We start from the raw sequence: 25,701 nt of genomic DNA on the forward strand, positions 1-25,701 counted from the left end.
TGATGATCAAGACTGCCTTTCACGACACCCTCTCTTCCCAAGTTCGGGCCTGTCTAATGCACGTCCTCGAATTCCTGACCCACAGTCTGCTGCCCTCCACTCGTAACTGATCTAAGGTCAGGAGGAGGGTGTGTGTGTGTGTGTGTGTGTGTGTGTGTGTGTCTCATCGGCACATGGAGCAGGTCTGCCCAAATTTTTACACCTGCCCTACTTCCTAACAGAGACGTATGCACACGCACACACGCGCACACACACTCACCCCCGTGCAGCAGGGCAAATGCTCGGTTAGCATATGCCCGGAAACCACGGGAAGAGAAAAATGTCTAAGTATATAAGGAACAAGGTAAGAAGTACCTTTTCATTAAAGGGGAATTGAAAACAGCACCAGCCAACAAAATTAAAACTCTTTAAAAATTAGTATGGCTCTTTTATGAAAGATATAAATACACATACACAGAAATGAGATTTGACTATAAAACAGTCAATTAACATAAAAGAAAAATGAGTCTATTTTTACTTTATACAATTTAATCACTTCATTTTACACTTTTCAAAACTCTAAATTTTCAAAAATTTACACTTTTGGACCCAGCACACCCTGGGGTTTTATGTATTGACCAAGTTGTTCTGCTCCAGACATTCAAGTTCAGAAGTCGTTTCCTTGCACATTCATCTATTTCTGTTTAAGAACAAATAAGGAGTCTTTTTCATTTCTTTTACTGAACATAATTACTTTTATTATAAATTTATTAAATCACTTTGGACCCAGCATGTCCTTAGGTTTCACCCACTCATCAAACTGCTCTGCGGTGAGAAAGCCAAGTTCAATAGCAGTCGCCTTTAAGGTGGATCCGTTTTTGTGCGCCGTCTTCGCAATCTTTGCCGCCTTGTCATATCCTGAAGAAAAAAATAAAAAAGGCAATGTAGGAATTCATACTGAAATCTGGTTTTCTAAAGCAAAAGGTAATCATTTACTCAACTGAGGCTACTGATCTCAAGTAACATGGTTAATCTTAAAAAATATTTAACAGAGGGGCGCCTGGGCGGCTCAGTGGGTTAAAGCCTTTGCCTTCGGCTCAGGTCATGATCCCAGGGTCCTGGGATCGAGCCCCTCATCAGGCTCTCTCTGCTCAGCAGGGAGCCTGCTTCCTCTTCTCTACTCTGCCTGCCTCTCTGCCTACTTGTGATCTCTGTCTGTTAAATAAATAAATAAAACCTTAAAAAAAAAATTTAACAGGGACACCTGGATGACTCAGTCGGTTAAGTCTCCAAATCTTGATTTCAGCTTAGGTCATGATCTCAGTCATGAGATCAAGCCCCTTGATGGCTCTACATTCAGCATGGAGTCTGCTTAAGATTCTCTCTCTCGGGGCGCCTGGGTGGCTCAGTGGGTTAAAGCCTCTGCCTTCGGCTCAGGTCATGGTCTCAGGGTCCTGGGATCAAGCCCCACATCGGGCTCTCTGCTCAGCGGGGAGCCTGCTTCCTCCTCTCTCTCTGTCTGCCAAATAAACAAAATCTTAAAAAAAAAAAAAGTCTATCTCCCCTTCTGCCTCTGCCCCAGTTTATGCAAAATAAATAAAATCTTAAAAAAAAAAAAATTTAACAGCGATTATCCTCAGACCTGTGACTTCTGATGCAGCCTAAACCCTTTACTTTTCATAAGTGAGATAGGCTTAAACATACCTCATTTTCTATAACAGATTTGTTTCTACGGGCAGTTGGCCAATTTAATCGTCTTTGGGTTCCCCTGTGTAGCTCTCTGGCTAAATGCTAATGTACAATAATTTTTAAAGGATCAAAAACATATTAGCCCATCTCAATACTACATTGAGAACAACTCCTAACTTCACAGGGGGAAGAACAAAAACACAATATAGCATTAAGACATGAAAACATACTTCTAAGTAGTAGATATATGTGTTTTTTCCAGAAACATGTTTAACTGGAAGCAAAGATTCTACAAAAGCATAACCAGCTAGGTGTCCGCAGTGCCCCCAGCAGATAGCAGTCCCATGTAGGAGCTGTGGGCACTGGCTCTGAGGGGGGAAGGGGTGGGGCTGGGGAGGGACGCACCTGCCAGGTGCTTCCAATACACTTGCCGGTACTTTGGCCTCATCCCAACATCCCAAGCATAGTGGCAAGTTTTAGCAGAAATCTATTCTCATACCAAACACCACCACCAAACATATCTGTTTGCCTAAGATATTTGCTTCTGGAATTAACAAAGGCAGGGACAGCTTTGAAAGTTGTCTTAACACAACTAAAAAAAGGTCAGAAGGCAAAAACAAGAAAGAACATAAAAGACTGTCTAGCTCGCTCAGCGTGTGTGTTTGGTTCAGGTCAGGATCCCCTGCTTTTTTCCATCTCTCTCTGCCCCTCCCCTCTGCTTGATCTCTCTCTCAAATAAATAAAATCTTAAAGAAAAAAACAAACAAACAAAATGAAACCGACAAAGGAGGAAAAAAACCCCCAAATACCCCCAGATCAGAGGACTATGGTCAAAGGGACAAAAGCCTTGAGGCAACACGATCGTCAACACGTCAAGTGACGTGTTGTTGGCATGGACCCATTAACCACCCATGAAACGAATTATGGGCAATTTCAGTATTCACCTGAACTGGCGAGGCTAAGCTTGTTGAAAAGGGCATTTACTGATCAGAGTAACTTTGAGAATATGCAGGGAATGATCCCAATCTTTTGATACCGGTTGAGTCCTGATTTAGGACCGAGGATGTGATCTATTCTGGAGAATGTTCCATGTGCACTAGAGAAGAATGTGTATTCTGTTGCTTTGGGATGAAATATTCTGAATATATCTGTGATGTCCATCTGGTCCAGTGTGTCATTTAAGGCCTTTATTTCCTTGCTGATCTTTTGCTTGGATGACCTGTCCATTTCAGTGAGGGGAGTGTTAAAGTCCCCTACTATTATTGTATTATTGTTGATGTGTTTCTTTGATTTTGTTATTAATTGGTTTATATAGTTGGCTGCTCCCACATTGGGGGCATAGATAGAAAGAATTTTCATCAGATGGTCAGGGTCACCATTAGGTATTGTGTGGCCTTATACTGAGGACGTTAGAGTCTAAGTCTTAACGCTAACCGTTCAGCTCTACTCTTCAGGTTCCACAAATCCCCATCCCCAGCCAGTGTGGTCCACGAGTGCACAGAGAACCCAGGACAAGCAGCTACAACGTTCAGGCTGCAGCAGCAAGGTGCAGCTTGCCCATTTATCCTCGTATGGCCTTTGGCTCACAGAAATCTGATTCCAAGAAAGACCAATCAATCACTTGGCATTAGGAGCACTTGTAACTTAAGTGTTTGAAGTCAAATGTGAGAGAATGTTTCTCACATAAGCCTTTGGGTTCCCCTGTGTAGCTCTCTGATTGAATGTGAAAGTACAATAGTTTTTAAAGGATCAAAATATTACCAATCTCAATTCTACACCCCAGAACAGGCTATACTGCATGTCACAGCTACATACATATATGATATATACAGATATATATCCTATAAATATTTGAAACAGTCAAATGAGCTCTAACTTTATAAAACAGAAATTACAGCTTGATGTAAAGCCAATAGTAGAAAATCTGCCTTGAAAGTTCGGCATTATAGAAGAGTATTTTAAACAGCAACCATATCGTGCCAATGACTGTATCATAACTTAGTATAAAATAGGAAATCGAAGAATATGTTAACAACCTCAGCTCATCAGTAAGAAGGTGGGAAAAGGCTTTCAAGGCACCATAACAATGCAGCGAGCGCCTCCAAACCTACGGGCTGAAACTGTGTGTTTGGTAAGGACCACTCTGGTCAGTCCCCAGTCTAAGCAGGTATGTTTGAATTTACACAATAAAATATTTATAGTTCTGGAAAAGGCTTGCAATGTAAGACTCATGGTTTTAAATATAGTATTTACATTTTCCTCCTTTCCCTATAAGCAATGAGTACTACTCTTTTTCTTCTGTCCTTATTGGTAACTCCCTATATCTGAACTGAATCAAAGAACAAAACCGAAGGGTAGTAGAGGAGCTAGAGAAGGCAGAAAAATGAGCTCATCCCACACTGCTAACCAGCCAGTGCCATCTAGTGACGCTACCCGGTGAGGAGAGCTTTCCCAGGTAGAATGTGCAGAACATTCAGCCTCTCAATACCACTGAGATCTGTGTTAATTTTGAACTGCTGAGTTACCACATTTCAAATGAAACGAAGCTTCACTGACAGCATATTAATATATAACAGTGTCTTTCAACCCAGTTGCAAATATTTTGTGAGATTTTACTAAACAATGCCCAAAAGGAATTTGCTGTCCACCTTGATCCAACAATCTCTTAAAAATATTTTAGCTTTTATGCTAAAATATTTTATGCCATTTTGTAGTCGAAAATGGCATAATTCCCAAACCTTACCTATATGAGGATTAAGAGCTGTCACCAACATCAGAGATTCATTCATCAGCTTGTTGATCCTCTCTGTGTTGGCCTGGATTCCCACGACGCAGTTTTCAGTGAAGGAAACAGCCGCGTCCCCCAGCAGCCGGGCTGAGTGTAACACGTTTTTGATCTGGGACAGGAAAGGTGAAGTGGAGAGGGAGAGAGAGAAAGAGGGGTTTAATGAGCCTAACTTTTGTGTCCAATAATATATATTATGCGCTGGTTCCTAAATAAGTATGTAATTTGATAAACATGGAGCACTCCTGTGGTGTGTAAAGCACCATCCCCCAGAAATAAATGTGAAAGAAATTATGAAGCTTTGAGGACACGGAAATCTCAAAGACGTAAAAGCCATAAACACAAACAACTGGAACCCAAGACCTGTAGTGTGAAAGAACACTGAGTGGTATAATATGTTAGCATGAAGAGAAAATTCAGTTGCAGGAATCGGTGAAGTCCTATTTGATGGAATGGACTTAGATAACCAGAGATGGATAAAGAATCTTCTAGAAGAGAAGCAAAGATGCAGAGGTTAGAAAGTTCAGCCTGTCTGAGGCAGTCAGTGTAGAGAGGGCTTCCCAGGTCTTAATGGCCATCATGTTATTAATGCTTAACAAAACAAATATTCCCCAGACCCTTTAAAATAAACTTTCACACAGTATTTAAAATGGGCAGAGGACATGAACAGACATTTCTGCAAAGACGACATCCAGATGGCCAACAGACACAGTGCTCCATATCACTCGGCATCAGGGAAATACAAATCAAAACCACAATGAGATATCACCTCACACCAGTCAGAATGGCTAAAATCAACAAGTCAGGAAATGACAGATGCTGGCGAGGATGCGGAGAAAGGGGAACCCTCCTACACTGTTGGTGGGAATGCAAGCTGGTGCAACCACTCTGGAAAACAGCATGGAGATTCCTCAAAATGTTGAAAATAGAACTGCCCTATGACCCAGCAATTGCACTACTGGGTATTTACCCTAAAGATACAAACGTAGTGATCCAAAGGGGCATGTGCACCCGAATGTTTATAGCAGCAATGTCCACAATAGCCAAACTATGGAAAGAACCTAGATGTTCATCAACAGATGAATGGATCAAGAAGATGTGGTATATATACACAATGGAATACTATGCAGCCATCAAAAGAAATGAAATCTTGCCATTTGTGACAACATGGATGGAACTAGAGCGTATCATGCTTAGCAAAATAAGTCAAGCGGAGAAAGACAACTATCATATGATCTCCCTGATATGAGGAAGTGGTGATGCAACATGGGGGCTTAAGTGGATAGAAGAAGAATCAATGAAACAAGATGGGATTGGGAGGGAGACAAACCATAAGTGACTCTTAATCTCACAAAACAAACTGAGGGTTGCTGCGGGGAGGGGGGTTGGGAGAAGGGGGGTGGGGTTATGGACATTGGGGAGGGTATGTGCTTTGGTGAGTGCTGTGAAGTGTGTAAACCTGGCAATTCACAGACCTGTACCCCTGGGGATAAAAATATATGTTTATAAAAAAAAAATTAAAAAAAAAAAACATGAAATCAGTTAGTTCGCTTTAGAGGCTTTTTTCCCTTTTTTGTAACATTTCCAACACATATAAAGATATATCTGCATCCTACTCTCTTTTGGGTCTAAAAACTCAGGGTCTGAAAAGTACAGTCCCAAAAATGGACTCCAGCAGAAGGCTCAGAACTTCAAAGTTTGATTTGGCACTAATGATTTTAATATGAGGCAAATGCTGGGGCGCCTGGGTAGCTCAGTCAGTTAAGTGTCTGCCTTTGGATCAGGTCATGATCCCAGAGTCCTGGGATCGAGCCCCACATTGGGTTCCCTGATCAGCAGAGAGCCTGCTTCTCCCTCTCCGCCTACTCGATCCCCTACTCGTGCTCGCTCTCTATCTCAAAGAAATAAAATCTTAAAAAAATGTATAAGGCAAATGTTGATTACCTTGATGGATTTTCTATAAAAGACAAAAAATAGATTTTTTTTTAAACAAAAAGATTAGCAAGACATTTGTTGCACATCTATATTGCCAGATAGCCGCTATTTCCTGTTTGGAATCTGCCATGCAAGCAAAGGCTTAGATGTCTGAGTTCTGCTTTGGCTGGGCTTGTATTTTTCATTAGATTGTACATTTCACGAGGGCAAAAAAATATGTCTTGCTTATTGTTCTATCACTAGTACCCAATATGGTGCCCAATATAGATTTGAAAAATGCGTTGAATAAATATTCTTAATATTTGTCATTTGCCTGTCTTTCTCAAATTAAAACCAGACTTTACACCAGATGCAAACTGCTAATAAGCTTCCAGTGTATTTTATATACAACACTTTACACAAATAAAGCACTCCAAAGGATGGCGGTTCTGAAGCTGAGGAAAGCGGACGAAAGCTAAAGATGACGCACCCTGCTGCATTTTCATGAAGAGGAAGACAAAGAACAGATTTTAGACGCACAAATGTTTTCCAGGTATGTGGAAAAGGGAAAACCGATGAAGGAAAGCCAGAGAAGGACAGGGAAGAACATCGGAGGAGGGTGCTGAGGAAGCCAAGGAGAAGTGTTTCAAGGCCAAGGTCAGATGTCACCAAGTCTACAGGCCTATGTGAGTTCCAAATGACCAGAAGAATAATTCGAGGACCAGTCGGAGGCAGGAACCGGGAGCAGTGAATTTGCCTTAAAGCGAATGTGGGTTATCCTTCTAAGACACCGGAGTTTGAGACAGGGTTGAGGGACAGCTCAAGGAGACCTGACTTATTTCTAGCCGCTGGCATCTCCCCCACTGGGTGAGGGACAAGGAAGAAACCCACACCCTATTTCCAGACTTTTTCTTATTAAATAAGGCAAACCATCAAATCACTTGAGCTAAAAGTCACCTAATCAAATATCCAGGCTGAATCTTCTAATACTAACAAATGCTTGACTTCCAATTGCTACTTACATCATCTCAGTACCTAACATGAAATCCTAGAAAACTTTATGCAAGAAAACCCAAGACAATTAGCCTTCAGTCAAAAAACGTTAAAAACTGAACCTCAAACTTACCATCATTGGCTTGAAAACATTCAACTCAAAATGTCCATTGCTGCCTCCGACCGTGACAGCGACGTGATTCCCCATGACCTGGGCAGCAACCATGGTCAGCGCCTCACACTGGGTAGGGTTCACCTTGCCTTCAAAAGAGCCACCAAGGAAAGAGTCCACGTCAAACGTGCTCATGGTGTCGAGTGCCAGTTAAGATTATGTATCATGTCAACTGATCAAGAAAAGGAGGAAATCTAACTTCATTAAATAAAGCAAGTCCCCCGTCATCAGGGCTGATACAATGAAACCAATCAAGAGAGAGGGATGGGTGGCCCCAAACCGTGACCCACTGGCTCAGGGGCTCCTGAGTAATGAGTACCCACACCCACACCCACACAGGGAACGTGGCCCTCCCCGTTTCCACAGCTTTCGTTCACTGCAGAACGCTGGAGCTAGGCACTGAACACCCCGTGGGGAGTGACGCAGCCCCTGGCCTGCAGAACCTGGAGGCCGGGGGGAGAGAGCCAGCAATTACAGCACAGGAGGGGTAACCACAGAGACGCCGGCCGCAACGGGAACACTCATAAAATAAGCACCGGGCTGACTTTCGGGAGACTTCTCAAAGCGGACATGAAGCAGAAATTCTCCTACTCATCCTAAGTCTCCAGAGCCCCATCACCCTGGGAGCACCCCTCTGATGAGCTCAAGTCTAAACCAGACACCGCAGATGCCTCCGACCAGTACAAGGCGACACGACGGAAAGGTTACTTCCTTATCTGTGAATCTGGGCTTCTCTTTTCTAGGCAATCACTTCGAATTTGCCGGCAACTAAACTTACATCATTTTCCAACGTAAACTATGCTAAAACCTCATCTCTTCTCGTTCTATACAGGTGCACCGATTTCAAAGAACCTATAGTCAGGTCTTTCTCACTATTAAAAGTCACCTTGTCAATTTTAGTTGAACCTACAGAGATGAATCTTGATCCTGTCACCCGGTGTGCTGCTGTTTCCTTATCCGCTGACGTGAGCCACTCGTACCCCGTGCCTTCACCCTTGGTCACCAGTGAAGCAGTGAAGGGGCAAAACCCCTCAGCCTCCCGTCTGAAGTCAACTCATTAGTGTCACTCCATCATCACTGTTCACCCACTACATTCATCTAACAAGGCTACCCACATGTCCCCAAGGGACTCAGTGACTGTCATAGGAGTCTGTAAATGACTCGCTAGTGCCTGTGTCACTTCCCTTACCTGACAGGCCAAAACCCAAAGCAAAAAATGAACTAACAGGCAGTTGGAAGAATTTGTTTCTATTCAACCCATGCTGATCACTTTAACAGCTCGTTTCAGGGTTCTTCTGGCTTTGGATTATAAAAGATGGAACTTACACATTCGCTCATGTGGGGAACCAAAATGCACGTGCTAACTCATTCTCTCTTCCTGTATTGCTGGGTGGTGTTCCCAACTCGGATCACGGGGGGCCCGCACACATTCTGAAACGAGTGTGCAACACACGTCCCTATCCGTGTTTGGGATCAAACTCATGCTCAACACACGGAGACGCGCTCTGTTTATGAGGCTGCCCGGGTTCTTGCCCAGCTGCAGTGCTCAGATTTACCAGCTAGGTCATTACCTGGCATGATACTGCTTCCTGGTTCATTTTCAGGCAAGATCAGCTCTCCCAGACCTGAGCGGGGACCAGAACCCAGAAAGCGAATATCGTTGGCGATCTTCATCAGACTGCAGGCGCTCGTGTTCATGGCTCCACTAAGTTCAACCAAAGCATCATGGGCGGCCAGAGCTTCAAATTTATTTGGAGCAGTGACAAAAGGCAAGCCTGAAGAAAAAAAATATATATCTATGAGTTAACAGGTAGAATTAAATGTTGTGGTTTTTTTTTTTCTAATATCTGTGAGTTAAACAGAAAGTTCTAGGACACGAAAAGCAAACACAGAAGAAAAATTTTACTTCAAGAAAAAATGAGTATCTTCTGATTCAAGCTTTGTCTAGGTTTAAGTCTTGAACAAGCAGGAAGAATCTGGAGATACTAGTGTGTTTAAAAGATAAAGAAACAAGGACAATAAAAGAAATGCACTGAAAGAAAAACACTATTCTCCTGCGAACATGTGTATGATGCCTACTACTTCTGAGTAAGGAGGAAAAGGGGCTAAAGTTCACTTTATTCCACACTCTTTTACTAGTACAATTGTTTCCCATCTTAGGCTGTCCTAGTGCCTCCTTTAGCCGGGACCTTGCAGACTCCCTGAGATGGCAGGGGGCCAAAAGGAGTTAGAATTTCCACTGTCGCCTGTGTTCAAATTTTAAAGATCACATATTCTAATTCCTGTAATACAGTTCTTCTCAATTAAAACTTGACTGAAAAACCAATCTCCACTAGAGACCATCTAATTATGTCTGCCCTTTCAGCCAGTAGCATCTATCTCTTCAGAAGAGTTTTCTGGAGATGACAACTCGGCTGTAATAATAGTTATTATCGAGAACACAGCACTCTCTCTACTAAAGGAAAAACAAGATTCAAAAAGGTCATTAACTCAGAGAAATGTCCCAGTATGATACAGGGAAAAAAGAAACTAAGCCTGTCAGTATCTCAACATATCTACCATTGAAAGCACTGTGTGTCAACCATCTGCTGATTTTGCCTGCTTTGAAAAGGGTATTTGAAACAGCTTTAAAGGGAAAATGACTGAGCATCATGATGACAGTAAACAAGCCAGCATTGACAGATTTAATTGCACACCGTATGAATCATAGATGGGAACCATGAAAGGCAGAAGGATGAATACTGTTACTTCTGAAACAGACATAAAACATGTTTGATGGGAAAATATTATTTTTTAGCTTTAAAGTCACAAGAATTCAAAGCAGAAACACCTAGAAAATATAGACCAGTGTAACGAAGAGGAGTCGGAGTTCATATTCCCGCTGACCTGTGAGCGCGGCCACTTTGGCCGCCACCTTCTCTGCAAAGCCGATTCTAGTATTCAAGCCGGTGCCCACGGCAGTGCCTCCAGCCGCAAGCTCGTAGACCCTTGGCATGGCGGCTTTTATTCTCGCCATCGCGTATTTCACTTGTTGAACATAACCACTGAATTCCTGGAAAAAGAAGGAAATTAAGGAGAGAACATGTGATTTCTTAACAGCTTACAAGTGACTCTGACTGTGTTGAACAGAAGTTCTTTTAAATATGTTCTTATAAGTTATGAGCTACCAAGTGCCATGTGTACCATTTTAATTCATACGATGATCAAAGTACAAGGAAGAATGAGGATTTATAAACCTATAAGGTGGGATGACACCACAGAGGGGAACATGCAGCCTGGTTAACTGTCTTCTTTTAACAGAAAGCAAAGAAAAACAACACAGGAAATAAGCTTTATTTTTTAAAGATTTTATTTATTTCTGCAAAAGAGAGAGCAAGAGATAGGGTGAGAATGAGCAGGAGCAGAGGGGAGGGGCAGAGGGACAAGCAGACTCCCCACGGAGCAGGGAGCCAGCCCTACATGGGACTTGATCTCAGCACCCTGAGATCATGGCCGAGCTGAGGGCAGACATTTAACCAACTGAGCCACCCAGGCACCCAGGAAACAAGCTTTAAGAAAGAATTACTTTAGTACATTAAATTATTAGTCTGTTTGCAGGTGATTTTTTTCTTGTTGTTATATCCCAGACAACGTCAAGAAAGAAAAAAAAACCCAAAAAACCCTGAATTGTCTCTTCAGACAAGTGCAAACAGGCATTTTCTCCACACAATTTCAGCTTAAAAACCTAACAGAGAACAGGAGGCTGAACGGCCCACTGAACAGCACAAGCAGGTAACAGGCCACAGTAAGACTAGAGCTTCCAGATGCAAGTTAATTCTGCTATTACTGTCACAGGGTTCCCAGAAAGACATTCTACAAAAGGTAGCCACAGAATGTATTGTCTGAACAGGACAGGGCCCCTTTTAAGAATTATGCTGAAACAATTTTAAGAATTATGCGGGGTGGGGCACCTGGGTGGCTCAGTGGGTTAAAGCCTCTGCCTTTGGCTCAGGTCATGATATCAGGGTCCTGGGATCCAGCCCCACCATCAGGCTCCTGCTCAGCAGGGATTCGGCTTCTCCCTCTCTCTCTGCCTGCCTCTCTGCCTACTTGTCATTTCTCTCTGTCAAATAAATAAATAAAATCTTTAGAAAAAAAAAATAAAGAAAGAATTATGCAGGGACAAAAGGCATAAGCCAGAACTCAACCAAGCAAGCTAGACTATATGGTTACACTAAAGCTCTTTTCCCTGCTTAAAAACATGGAAAAACCATGAACAGTTCTGATTAGTATGAGGATATCTTACTGTGTTAAAGAAAACATTTTAGAAGCTGTAACCCCTTTCAGGTAGACCAGATCCATCCAACCTAACGTCACTAATACATAACCAGCTGGGTGCACTGAAGAAGTTTCTTTTTATTGGGGAAAACCTGCATAAACTCAAAAGGCAATTGCAATCAAAGCAAGTGTAGGTGCTCCGGTAAGGTGAAGTCCACCAGAAAACTGTTGCTGACGTAACAGGGAGAATGATGATTTTACCCAGGCGGCTGTCATGGCCCCAAGAGACATTAGCTCCGTGGTTTTCCACCATGTGACACACACGACAAGGAAAACGTTAGAAACCCGAGGGCCCCTGCTGCGCAGAAACCATGCCAGGCACTAAGACGCGCTGCAAGGAGAAGAGGCTTCAGGGACAACAGAAGGCGGGAGCCCCTTCTCTCGCGGCACCCGTACTCCCATGAATCATTCTGTTTTCCTCGTCCCTTCCGTGTTGAAATTAAGCTAAGCAATCAAGCTTCCTGCGGTGCTCACGTGAACAAAACTACAAATGAGCCTTTTCAAGTAAGCAGCCCCGCTCCCCTCGCCGTCACCTGATACCGCATCTGGGCAACTCACCGTTCCCGAACCACGGGAGAGTTTTACCATCAAAAACCATTGCCTGGGGGCGCCTGGGTGGCTCAGTGGGTTAAAGTCTCTGCCTTCGGCTCAGGTCATGATCCTGGGGTCCTGGGATCGAGCCTCACATTGAGCTCTCTGCTCAGCCGGGGAGCCTGCCTCCCCCCCTCTCTGCCTGCCTTTCTGCCTACTTGTGATCTCTGTCTGTCAAGTAAATAAATAAAATCCTAAAAAACAAACAAACAAGCAAAAAACAAAAACAAAAAAAAAACATCGCCTGATTCCCTTCGTGTCCTTCGTGGTGCGTGCTACTAGACATGCTCTGAGGCACTGATCAAGAAACACAAAAACACTTTCTGGTATTTGGGGGAAGAGAGTAATACCCCTTCCCCATATGGCCCAAAACAATCTTACAGGTAGACAGGCCTTGCTTAATCAATTTAAAAGTAATTTTTATAGAGCCTACTCTGTACAGTAAGAGACAAAGGGAGACAGGATGATGGTCCTGGGACGCTGAAGGTGGCGGTGACCGCTAACGCCAGTATGTCCTTATTACTACGTGTCGGCATGCTTCTACACCCTTCACGCGAACCAAAGAGAACCTCACAACTGGGCTAGGGTACAGATGTTATTTTCCTCATTTTAAAGCTCAAAAAACTGAGGAGCAGAAAAGCTCACTAATTTTCCCAGGGTCCCACGGTGTGTACGTAGCACAACTAAGCTCTCAACCTGAGCCGACTGCCGAGAGACTGGCTCACTGTCCTCACGCTGTGCTCTTCCCCTGAGAATCTGTCAGGAAAACTACTGACGGCTTAATGCAGAAAAGTCTCTGCCACTGAACTGTTACAACCTGGCCTTTTATTTTTTATTTTATTTTATTTTTTAAAGAGTTTACTCACTGATTTGACAGAGAGAGAGAGAGACAGTGAGAGGAAGACAAACAGGGGGGGGGGGGGGATGGGAGGGGGAGAAGCAGACTCTCTGCTGAGCAGAGAGCCCGATGCAGGACTCGATCCCAGGACCCCAGGATCATGACCCGAGCCAAAGGCAGACGTTTAACGACTGAGCCACCCAGGCGCCCCGAACTTGGCCTTTTAAACAAGTACGATTTAGAGGGTAATATGCTGGCCATCTGTACCAATCCCCAAACCGAATCAACAGCCGCGCTCATCTACCTGCCCGAGGGTGAGAGGAACAGCATCCTGCGTGTGAGTACGCCCAATTTTGATGATCTGGGCAAACTCTTTAGATTTGGCATGGAGAGCATCGTGTAGCTTCTGGAGTCCCGGCAGGAGCACGTTGTGGACCTCTATGGCGGCGGCAATGTGCATTGCTGTGGGAAATGTGTCATTTGAGCTCTGTTGGAAAATTTACAAAAATGGTAAAATGTTACATCAGAAGCAACAAAAAACACACGTGAATGTCTCCATTAAAAACATCTCTAAATGATTACACGAAACTCATGTCTTTAGTGCTTAATGACACTGACTTGCGGCAAGACACAGCTGACTTAAGGTTTGAGAGCAGCAGTCGGGCTTAATAAGCGCAGGACTGTATCATATATGCCACCTCCTCTTCCATGCTATTAGGATAACTGCTAGTAAATGGTAGCAAACAGGAAGGACAATTAACAAGTACATGTAAGGATATCTTGCAGTTACCGATAGTCTTTTATTAAACTTGAGCAAAATTCTTGTGAGGTAGTTCATCACTTTAAAAAAGAGGAAACTCAAGCTCTCAAAGAAATGGTGTGACTTGCCAAAACAGTTAGGAACTGGCAGAACTGGGACCGAACCAGGAAGTCCATACTCCACACTCTGTTTTCAACTGGAAACCCTTTACTTTTAAATTATTATGCTACTTTAAAAAAAAAAAAGTGTTATTTTTATAGGTTTTTACTGTGGAAAATATCAAACCATTTCCAAGAGCAGAATGAATGGTACAAGGAACATTCACGGTGTACACCGATCTCACTTGCCACACAGCGCCCCTGACTCGTACACACGCGATTACTCTCACTTGGATTTCAGACTTACAGTATACATAAAAGAGAAATTTATATATTTAAACACAAGTAATAAGTTTGAAAGATCCTTCATACGGTAACCTTGTATGAAAAAGCTTCCCCATTAATACTTTAAAATAAATTAAATTACACCTAGCACCAGATCCTAATTTCTGAATATTTTCCAGTGAGATCCTCCAAGAGTTCCCTGGCAAAATGGGCACTGGCGGGGCCCTGGGGCAGGGAAGCGACAGCATGATGGGCCTGGAGCATCTGGTAGAAGAGAGTAGAGAACTGCTTTAAAGAAAGAAAAAAGGAGCAGGGGGAAGGATAGGGATACAAAGGACACAGGAGCCGACGGAGAGGACTCCCAGAGCTAGAACAATCTGAGCAACAACATAAGTAATAACAGTATCAGATTAGAGCCCTAAGAGTAAAATAAAAATGCACAAATCCATGTTGATATACATAAACAGATACATAAGTGCGGAGGTAGAGAGAAGAGGACAAATCTTCTTTACGGAAAAGTTCCAATTAATAGAGCACAAGGAATGAGGGGAGTACAAAACCTTAGCGTCACCACTAAGACATCACAGTCGTAACTGCTATAGGCCAGATCCACTAGTGAACGATAAGCTTTGTGGACAAGTTTAAGGAGAAAGAGGGTATTTGTCCAGCACCATAACTACTTATTAATTCGGTGTTGATTTTAGTACATGACCAAAAATTCCTTGATATGCCTCCCCTCACAAAGTGAAGTTGAAGGGCAGTGCCCGAGCAGAAGCAGGCCTGCGTGGCTCACTTCTAACAGAAAACAGAAGGTGGAGAAGCCCAATGGCCTAAACAAGGGTTGAAGTTCACATCACCAGTCCCAAGTCCTGGTGCTATCATGTACCCCAGCCGTGACGCAGTAAGAGGAGCCCTTCCCTTCTGAACAGTTTTCCCAAAATCCAGAGTCTCCACCTGATCATGAGAAAGCATCAAACAGATCCAAACCGAGGGATTCCACAAAATACGTGACCGCTACTTTCCAAAGTGTCAAGGTGACAAAAGACGAGAGTCAGAGACTGGAGGAGACTAAGGGAACACAGCAACTAAGTGCAACATGTAATGTGGATTTTATCTTGGAAGAAAAAAGATGTTGGCAGAAGACTAGGGCCATCCTAGGAAAGTCTATCTAGTTGAGGGTGCTGTATACCAATGTTAATTTCACAGTGGAATAAACGTACCAGGGTGAAGAAAAATGCTTAAGGGAAGCTGGGAGAAGGCTATACAGGAACTATGTGTGAAGTACCTTTGTAATTCTTTTATAATTCTAAAATGATTTAAAAATAAAGCATTTTTGGGGCGCCTGGGTGGCTCAGTGGGTTAAGCCGCTGCCTTCGGCTCAGGTCATGATCCCAGAGTCCTGGGATAGAGTCCCGCATCGGGCTCTCTGCTCAGCAGGGAGCCTGCTTCCCTCTCTCTCTCTCTCTGCCTGCCTCTCTGTCTACTTGTGATCTCTGTCTGTCAAATAAACAAATAAAAAAAAAAATTAAAAAAAAATTAAAAATAAAAAAAATAAATAAAAAATAAAGCATTTTTAAAAAACAAAACAATATAAATAGACTTATATACTAAATTCAGGTTCCCCAATAGGGATTTTTATGAAGTTTAAGACATAGACCTAGGATTTCTAAAAGAAATAAGAACATAACAAGAATTCTGGAACACTGAAAAGAAATAAAATGGAAAAATATATACTTCAAAGAAAAAAAAATGTGGTATATGGACTTTCTTCATCTGGATTGAACCTGAATTTTGAAAAGTAGCTTTAAAATATTTTATTTTTACTACTCAGACCTCTGTTGAAATAAGCCCTTTAAATTGTGAGTTGTTAAAATAAAATCAAAAGAAAATGCCAAACACACAAACAAACAAAAAACTATCAGTCCTTTCCACTAAAGAATGTAAGCCAAATGAACCTTCCTTGTCAAAAAGCTAATTCTTGTTTTACAGTCATAATCTCAGGCATTCTTTTCAATTTATAACAAAGAAAAGATCATATACTGACCTGGCTTTTATTAACGTGATCATTGGGATGTACGGGTTTCTTGCTACCAAGTTCACCTCCTAGCATTTCAATTGCTCTATTGCTAATGACTTCATTTACATTCATATTTGTCTGGGTTCCAGATCCCGTCTGCCACACCACAAGAGGAAAATGATCATTTAATTTACCTTCGGCTACCTGCAGGAAAAAAGGTTTAAAAAATGGATTTTTAAAAATAAGAAGTATTCGCTATCCATTTAGCTATTGTGATCAGCTATGATTAAGGAGTCGCCTATCAAGTGCCGTTCTAAAGATGCTCACTTTTCTCATACGCTAACTGATTTACGGATGGTGCCGCACAGCTCGTGCTTGTCCAGCGACTCCAGGCTTCTGCAGCAGCCCATGCTCCAACCACTGCTGCTCTACAAAGTGAAAGGTTATCTACTCTGAAAGATACAATTGCACGGATTGCAGGTGAAGACTGAATCAAAGCCATCTTTCTTCTATATCTCCAATGGCCTCCTCTAATAATAACCAGACAGGGCCACCCGTTAAGGCTGGCACACCTTAGACACGTTTCCTGTGGTGCTCAGTGGGAATGTCCTATAGAAGTCACAGCTGGACTCAGCATGATAATGAACGAGTCACTTGAAAGTGAGTTTGCTGACAGCTACTTCACTGCACAGACGTGCGACATGTAGCAACTGCCAAGAGTAGAGACAAGCACAGCCCAGATTTGTCCGTTTCTGTCATATAATTTTATGTGTTAGTTTTTGAATTATAAAGCTTTCTTAGAGAGTAGGTGCTGAACTTCATCTTCTAGACGTCTTCTAGAATGACTTTAGCTTAAAAAAAAAACAGTACACACCTTAGAAAATTATTACCTTTAACAATTGGTCCCTTTTAAAATACAACTTTTTTTCCTAGTTATGTAATAGACGTTCAGTGTGGAACATTTTGAGAAGTGAGAAAAATGTAGTTACGACAGCGCTGCCCCTCAGAAATGGTAACTCTTGGCATTTTGGCTTCTCCCTTTAGGCTTGTCCCAAGCAATGGGTATGCAAACATGCACAATGGAAAACACATGTTCTCTGTTCATATTTTCCAAACACAAATGGGATCATAAAATACATACATTTTGCTACCTCCCCGACCCATACTTCCTATATGGTGGGCTCCATCATAGGACATTCTTTTTTTTTTTTTTTTAATATTTTATTTATTTATTTGACAGAGAGAGAGCACAAGTAAGCAGAGCAGCTGGCAGAGGGAGAGGGAGAAGCAGGCTCTCTGCTGAGCAGGGAGCTGGATGCAGGGCTTAATCCCAGGACGCTGGGATCATGACCTGAGCAGAAGGCAGCCGCTTAACCGACTGAGCCACCCAGGCGCCCCTATCATAGGACATTCCTAAGAAAGTAATTTTCTATGGTTCTATTATATAGTTTATGTAAGCATCTGTTATGGTCAGGTACAGTCTAATTTGGTATTACCATAAATAGTACTACAATGAAAAACATTGTAAATATACGTTTTTAACCATTATCTCTACTTCCTTAAGATTACATAAGTGGATTAATAAAATTACATTCTCCATACATATCAAGTAACTGACTAGTTTTAAAAGGAACCATTTATACTTAATAAAATAAAATGTAGTATAAGTTTAACCATGTCTCTTCAGGTTTTCTTCAAACTGTGAAGAGAATAAAAAATAAAAGGTATGGGGTGCTTGAGTGGCACAGTTGGTTAAGTGTCTGACTCTCAGATTCAGCTCAGATCATGATCTCAAGGTTGTAAGATCGAGCCCTGCATGGGACTCAGTGGGGAATCAACTTGAGATTCTCTCTCCTTCTTCCCCTCCCCAACTCTCTCTCTCTAAAATAAAGTCTTTAAAAATTTAAAAAAAAAAAAATTTTTTTTAAAAGGTACAGCATCATCCCAAAACTTTTGCCACAATATTTTAAGCACCACACTAATATCCACTAATATCCAAACAAGCTGCTGTCACCCTACCTTGAAACTCATTAACTCGGGAATTCAGCGCCCCTTTTCCCTGCCAGAGCCTGACATCATCTAGCAGAGATGCGGGTCTGATGCCACTGAGTAAACAGCACACTTGTCACCTCCTACCTCATCTGCTGCCTTCATAATGGCCTCGGCAATCTTGGAATCAAGACCATAATCCTGGTTTACTTCAGCAGCGGCTCGCTTCAAAATGCCAAAGGCTTTAATAACTGGGATCTAAAATTAATCAGAAAAATATCTCAAAATTGCAGGTTTCATTAAGAATATAAATTTAAGATTATTCTTTTATGCAAGTGAAAACCTACATAAAACACTAAAGTAAGTAATGTTACAGTAACACTAAGATTACAGAGAGGTATGTAATGAACCAAGATTCATCACGTATCTGTTTAGGGAACCAAACAAAAGCAAATAGGTTGACTCTTTAATACATGTGTGTGTCTGACCGCACCCCCCCCCGAAACACACAATGCACCACTTTTTTATGAGAGATTAAAACAGACATGTGTTTATTTCATATATATAAACACTAATGGCACTCAGTCATTTCACCAGCAAGTACCATTTTTCCTCACTGGATCTCATGCCATATTATAATTTTTCCCTCTCCTCATTAAAAACAATAAAAGTAAAAATAATATTTAACTGCCAATAAGTTCTAAATAACCATTACTAAATGGGTATCACTTCATCCCAAAGCCAAAAAGCAAGTTCTTCTGGTTTGTCAATGAGGCTTTGACATTCCTTAAGTCATTGGAATGTCCCTCAGAATATTTCTTTAAGCCCAGGGTACTACATCTGGACTTAGGGCTTACAGCTTCGGATGCATCATCTCACCCTATCTCAAACCCTTTCGGTTTGCGGATCTCTTCACTTCCTGCTCTGGATCACCTCACCAAATTTAAAGGGATGAAAGTCAGCGACTTTTGCTGACTCACCAAGGAAGTGGAATCTGGTTTTTGTGAGACAGGAAGTATGTATTATGGCCACAATTAATAATGCAGATTATAGTCTGGCTCCCACAAGAGGTCTGAAGGGGGAAATGTGCAAGGGAGGAATGAAGGGTGGGGACTGTACAGGAGAAGCTACGGTCCTCACCCAGAATCAGGGGGACACTGAAGAAAGGGAAGAGGACATGTTCAAACCAGGCTGAAGGGAGGACAAGCTGAAGGTCAAACGGAAAAAGAAATAAGAGAATATCCGTGTTTTGAATTCTAAGAAACCAGAATCAAACCATTTTGAGTGTTTTACCCAAATGAGATAGAAACAAATGGCACATAGCATTAGAAACTTAAAAACCAGGACGCCTGGGTGGCTCCGTGGGTTAAGCAGCTGCCTTCGGCTCAGGTCATGATCCCAGCGTCCTGGGATCGAGTCCCACATGGGGCTCCTTGCTCCGCGGGGAGCCTGCTTTTCCCTCTGCCTCTGCCTACCAGTCTGCCTGTGCTCACTCTTGCTCTCTATCTCTCTCTGACAAATAAATAAATAAAATCTTTAAAAAAAAAAAAAAAAGAAAAAGAAACTTAAACACTGTAAACATGACACAGATGGGAATTTAAATTTCTACAGGAGGACACTGCAGTGGTGGCTTAAACCACTGCCAGGTCGTAACCGAGAGGCCTCCCCGCTCTGGCCATCCGAACGTGGGGACTGACCCTGGTGTCTACGGACTCAGAAAATGAAAAAAGCGTCACAGCAGCTTCACGGATTACGATCACAATAAAATGGTAAAATGTCACTGGGGAGAAAAAGAAGGGTCTCATTATTCTTAATTTACTCACATTAGAAGTTCATAATCGTTTTTGGTTTTGCTTTCCTTTGGACCTCAGGTACAAGGGGCCAGGTTTACACATACTGCTCAGATCAGGGCCCATCAGAGTCTGCTTTGTATTTTAAAAAGTTCAGGATATTAATCGAGGTGAAGCAAAATGTGACAAAAAAAACAGATACCCCACATGCCCATCTTTTACAGGCGCCTAACAGAAACAGCTGCCCCATTTCTGGAGCAGCGGCAGCAACCACACACCCCTGAATCCCACCTCTGCCGCCAGAAGCAGGAGCAGGAGCAGGAGCCCTGCTTACTCCCACCACTAGTGCCCTGCACTGACCTCCTCAGTCCCAGGAGCTGAACTCGAGGACACTTCAGATCACCTGCTACCCTCTGTCACCTCACCACGTCATCTGACCCTAGTTTGCCCAACCACTAGGCTGACTGGTGGAGGCAGTGACAAAAAGATTTTCTTTTCTATTGTAGAAATGTATAAGCCTGTGAAAGTTCAGTCTTAAAGGCTTAGCAATGGGCTAAAATATGGAAGTTAAGATGACTATAGGGTAAAAAGTGTATTCGGAAGACAGTATTCCACAGCTCCCCGACCAAAGCCTGGCCACTTGCAGGCTCCGAGCCTAGGCCACAGCCTGGCGCTGACCAGGGTTCACACCACGGCCGGGCCCCAGTAGCGTACGGAAGCCAGTCAGTCAGTTCTTTCCACTTCTGACATCTCTGAAGCCAGGATGCATCACCATACAGCCAATGACAGGGCCCGACTCTGACAGCCCTTCTTCCTAGTGCTACTGAGTGCATCTGACCGGTGCATCTTCTGAGGTCATCTTACACTTATTGAAATACGGTAGAAAAGTTTCCTAATCCTTCGGTCATTCACCTGGCACTGCGCGTGTACTTATGTATAGACAGGGTGAGGAAGAATAGTTTTATGTATTTGTGTACACTTTTCTGGAAACAAAAACCAAGATAGACAGAAAGTATAATATTAAAGAAAAATCTGTTTCCTTTTCAATCAGTCTCTTAAAAATCTGTCTTAAATCAGCTTAAAGAACTAAGTATTAAAACGAAAAATGTTCAAACTAAAATTCTAATAAAAATCTGAAAAAAAAACCCAGCAAAAATAAAGAGACTCACAAAGCCAATTCTGTAATAAGTTTTTATTTTAATTCAGTAAGATATTTATTTGTAAAATAAAGTGACTTGTTTGAATAAAGCCAATACTTCCATAAAACCACTTACTGGCATGCGTTCTGTCGCACCTCCAATCTTAAAGTTCATTGTGGATCTCACCGTCTGGGCGCCATAATACTTATCATTTGGGACCTTGAGTTCACCAAAGGTGTCAAACTCTATCCTAAAGGAATTTTGACTCGCCTAAAGAGAAAAATTAAGACACTGTTAGAGCTTGAAAAGAAACAGTATCAAAGTAATAATATCCTATCAGCTTGTAAGGGGCAAGAAACCTAAATACCTACTCAAAAGATAAAAAACCCCGCTGGATTCTCCTTCTGCTCTCCGGTTCTTTTCCTGACAAATTTGTCACACTTTTTTTTTTTGAGTATAGGTGACACGCACAACAGTACACTAGTTTCAGGTGTAAAACACTGAGACCGAACTCTAGGTCCTACAGTGCTTGCCACGGTGTAGGGTGTAGCTATCACCTGTCACCACACAACGCAATCAGCATACAATCCACTGTTTTCCTTATGCTGTACCTTCTACCCCAAGACTGACCTCATTCCTTAACGAGCCTGTACCTCCCACTCCCCTTCAGCCATTCTACCCATCCTCCCGTCCTCTTCCCTCTGGCAACCATCAGTTTTTTCTCTATATTTATGGGTCTGCTTCTGCCTTGTGTTTGTTTACTCATTTGTTTTGATTTTTAAATTCCACATATAAATGAAATCATACGGTATTCATCTTTCTCTTATTTCACCTAGCATAATACCCCTCTAGGTCTATACATGCTGTTGCAAATGGCAAAAAAACAAACCTCATCTTTTCTATGGCTGAGTAATATTCCTCTCTCTCTGTGTGTGTGTGTGTGTGTGTGTGTGTGTGTGTGTGTGTGTAGTGTGTATACGCCACACCACACCCTCTTTATCCATTCATCTCTCCGTGGACACTTGGGCTGCTTCCATAATTTGGCTATTGTAAATAATGCTGCCATAAACACAAGGGTGGATCTATCTTGTTAAATTTGTGTTTTTGCTTTCTTTGAGTAACCATCCAGTAGTGGAATTACTGAATCATATGGGATCTCTAATTTTTTGAGGGGCTGTTCTCCCACTGTTCTCCACAGTGGCTGAACCAATTTGCATTCCCACCAACAGCACATGAGGGTTCGGTTTTTCTCTGATCCTCACCGACACCTGTTCTTTCTTAGCTTTTTGGTTCTGGTCATTCCGACAGGTGGACGGTGATATGTAACTGTGGCTCTGAGGTGGAGATCCTTGACAATCAGTGATGTTGTGCATCCTTTCATGCCTCTGTTCGCCATCTGTACATTAGGTCGTCGGCCCATTTTTCAATCAGATTATTTGGGTTTTTTGGGGGTCAAGTTCTTCATCTATTTTGGATTTAACCCCTTATCAGATATTATTTGCAAATAATGCAGATGTTAAAGACAGACAAACACACCTATTCAGAAGATAAAGGAAAGCCTCTGAAGTATCTCTAGTAATCTTTTCCAATCCAGGAGTATACCTCTTATTGGTTAAACTTCAGCCAATTCAGTGCACTTGGGTTAATCTCTACTTCACTGGGAACTTTAGAAAATGGTCTAAGAATGATACTTTAAAATTTGTAAATATTAGATATTTAAGCAGAGCTTTACCATGATCTACAAATACTACGAGCCACAGCACAGTGGCTTTGCAGTCAAACAGCCCCCCACGCAGTCGCTGTGTCACCCTTAGTAAGTCAGTTTTTCTCATCTATAAATTAAATGTAGCGATAAGGGAGGATGGCTAGGTCAGTTCTTAACCTTTCCAGAGCAAGTGAGCCCTCTGAGGATATGAGGAAAGCTATGGATCCCTTCTCTAGAAAAATGAACATAAATACATATATGAAAACTCTTATGTATGATTTTAGGGAGTTTATATCTTGAAGCCAAACACCACCCTGAATAAGAACCCATGATCCAAAGTCCCTTTTATGGAGACCCTAGGATTCTACCAAGTACTTCAACTTTTGCTGATAAAAAAGTTAACAACTGCTCAACAAATATTTTAGAATACTATAAAAAAGATTTATTGTAAAACACTAAATAGTTGGAATTTACCTGTCACAATTTAAATCAAGGAGACTTCAGAAAGATACTCTGAGTTTTTATGTGCATTAACTATGAAATAAACATGGTCAGATGATTCAAAAGATTTAAAAATCTGGGGCGCCTGGGTGGCTCAGTGGGTTAAGCCTCTGCCTTCGGGTCAGGTCATGAACTTAGCACCCTGGGATCGAGCCCCGCATCGGGCTCTGTGCTCAGCGGGGAGCCTGCTTCCTCCTCTCTCTCTGCCTGCCTCTCTGCCTACTGGTGATCTCTCTGTCAAATAAATAAATAAATAATCTTTTAAAAAAAAGATTAAAAAATCCCTAGCCAAGTAATTCTGCTTTAGTAAATAGTCCTCTGGGGGGGGGGAAAAAAAATTAATCCGTAGTTACCCTTTGGGACTAGACAGGTTTACAAAACTGTTTATTATGTTATAAAGCCTTCTGGATTGCAAAAAGAGAAAAGTATGATTGTATCTAGGTAGAAATACAGTAATATTATCAATGAGGTACATTTTTTTCCTATGTCTAAAAGTCTACAGAAGACTGGCCTAAGCCAGTAAGAAGCAGTAGCTAATAAAAATAATCACACCTCAGCGTAATTACTGGGCTAATGTAGCAAATTCTTTCCAAGTATCATGTTATTTGACTTTTACAACCACTCTAGGAGATTTTACTATTACCATCTCCATCTTAGAGGAAATACTGGGGCTTGGAGAGATGAAATAATCTTGGGAGATCACCCAGTTAGCAAGAGGAAGGGCCTGAAACCCCCCAACCTTGGACTGTCAAAACCCGAGAGCTGTTTGGATTACTACTTTTTTGTTACTACTTCCAAAAGCCAAGAAATGGAGGGAGTAACTTCAGATTGGTCCCAATCAACCCCCAGAGTTGTACCCCAACTCTGGACAATAAGAGGATGTAAAAGATGAGTAGTTAGATTTTTTTCTCTAGTAGGGCTTGGTTACACTGACACCACTATACACCCACTTGGCTCCCTTCCCTGTAGACGAAAAGAACGTGGGGTTCTTCATTTCAAATACACAAAAATATTTTCCGTTATGATCTAAGTTTTAGATAGCCTCAGGAAACATCCACATATGTTGAAGTAGACTTTGGCCCAATAATACCAGCAATGACAGCAGTGACCCTGGACACATGAGCTAGGTTTTCTTCCTCTTGTCATCTCGTTATGTGACAGCAATAAGAAATCAGCTCCAAAGGGGAGGTCAGTTTCCATCAGTCACGTGAGGAATCAGGTTCAACTCCTTAGATTTACATCACTGCTTTCTGTGTTCAAAATTATTAAATTTGCATCATGAAACAGCAATATGTTTGTCTCCTAAGTAACTGGTTTCTACGGTAAAACTCAGATCCATTCAAAGTTATTTGAAAAGATCTAGATGAATATATTTTGCTGTGTTCTTCAGCTTAAACCTGAACAATTTTTAAAATTCCAAATTAAGAAATAGCAACCTCAATCAAATTCTAAGATCTTGACAGTGACCATTAAAATGTGCAGAGGTCAATTGTGGCTGAAATCACAATCCCAGCAAAAACATCAAAAAACATGCTTATTGTCCTCATTATAAAAAATCAACACCCCAAATTTGCAACAATAAACATTGTTTGCAGCAGCTTAGGTAGCTAATAACAAACTGTTGCAAAAAGCCAAACACTTATTTCTTTATTTGAACCCAAGGAAATATATACATTGCATCAATTTGTAAAACAGAAACTGAAGCAATGCTGTCAAAACACTTTAAGACACCAGGAATGAGAGAAAACTATCTGTCAGGAAGCTAGACGTGGCGTCAGCATCTATTACAGAAGCTCTAAGAGAGAGAGAAAGAAACAAGGAACCAGGTAACTTTGACAATCTCTCCAAACCTTCTTTTAAGAAACCTACAGAAGCCAAATTTCTGTAAGTGTGCTTTACAGTAACCCACAGAAAAGGCCTTTATACGGTGACCTGGTACGTACATCAACACATACATATACGCACACAAGGCTGAAACAAAAACTTCATGAAACAGTAGGAATATTTTCTCTTCCATGCCACTCTATTCTGTCAAAATAAAAGAATAATGTTGGTAACTACCCACTACATTGATTTCACCATCCACTAATCAGTCCACCTGAGGTCTGAAAAGCACCTATGTGGTTTTCAAGATTTTCC

General features: G+C 41.9%; 1 protein-coding gene across 2 annotated transcripts in view; it reads right to left on the reverse strand.

Annotated features, from left to right (window-relative positions):
- Nucleotides 1-414: 414 nt before the first annotated feature.
- The window catches only part of FH (fumarate hydratase), a 28,547-nt gene continuing 3,260 nt past the window's right edge, over nt 415-25,701 (reverse strand). Inside the window, exons 2-10 of one of the 2 annotated variants that reach the window (XM_059412496.1) lie at nt 21,492-21,626; nt 18,575-18,685; nt 16,466-16,642; nt 13,583-13,765; nt 10,419-10,584; nt 9,104-9,307; nt 7,494-7,621; nt 4,412-4,565; nt 415-897 (exon numbers count right to left, since the gene is read on the reverse strand). In XM_059412496.1, coding sequence (XP_059268479.1) covers nt 755-897; nt 4,412-4,565; nt 7,494-7,621; nt 9,104-9,307; nt 10,419-10,584; nt 13,583-13,765; nt 16,466-16,642; nt 18,575-18,685; nt 21,492-21,626 — 1,401 coding nt within the window. In that variant the 3' untranslated portion in view covers nt 415-754. The remainder of the gene's footprint in view (nt 898-4,411; nt 4,566-7,493; nt 7,622-9,103; nt 9,308-10,418; nt 10,585-13,582; nt 13,766-16,465; nt 16,643-18,574; nt 18,686-21,491; nt 21,627-25,701) is intronic. The other variant, XM_059412497.1, reaches the window with a different exon arrangement.

The sequence above is a fragment of the Mustela nigripes genome, chromosome 10 (genome assembly GCF_022355385.1).
Source record: "Mustela nigripes isolate SB6536 chromosome 10, MUSNIG.SB6536, whole genome shotgun sequence".
Taxonomy (NCBI): domain Eukaryota; kingdom Metazoa; phylum Chordata; class Mammalia; order Carnivora; family Mustelidae; genus Mustela; species Mustela nigripes.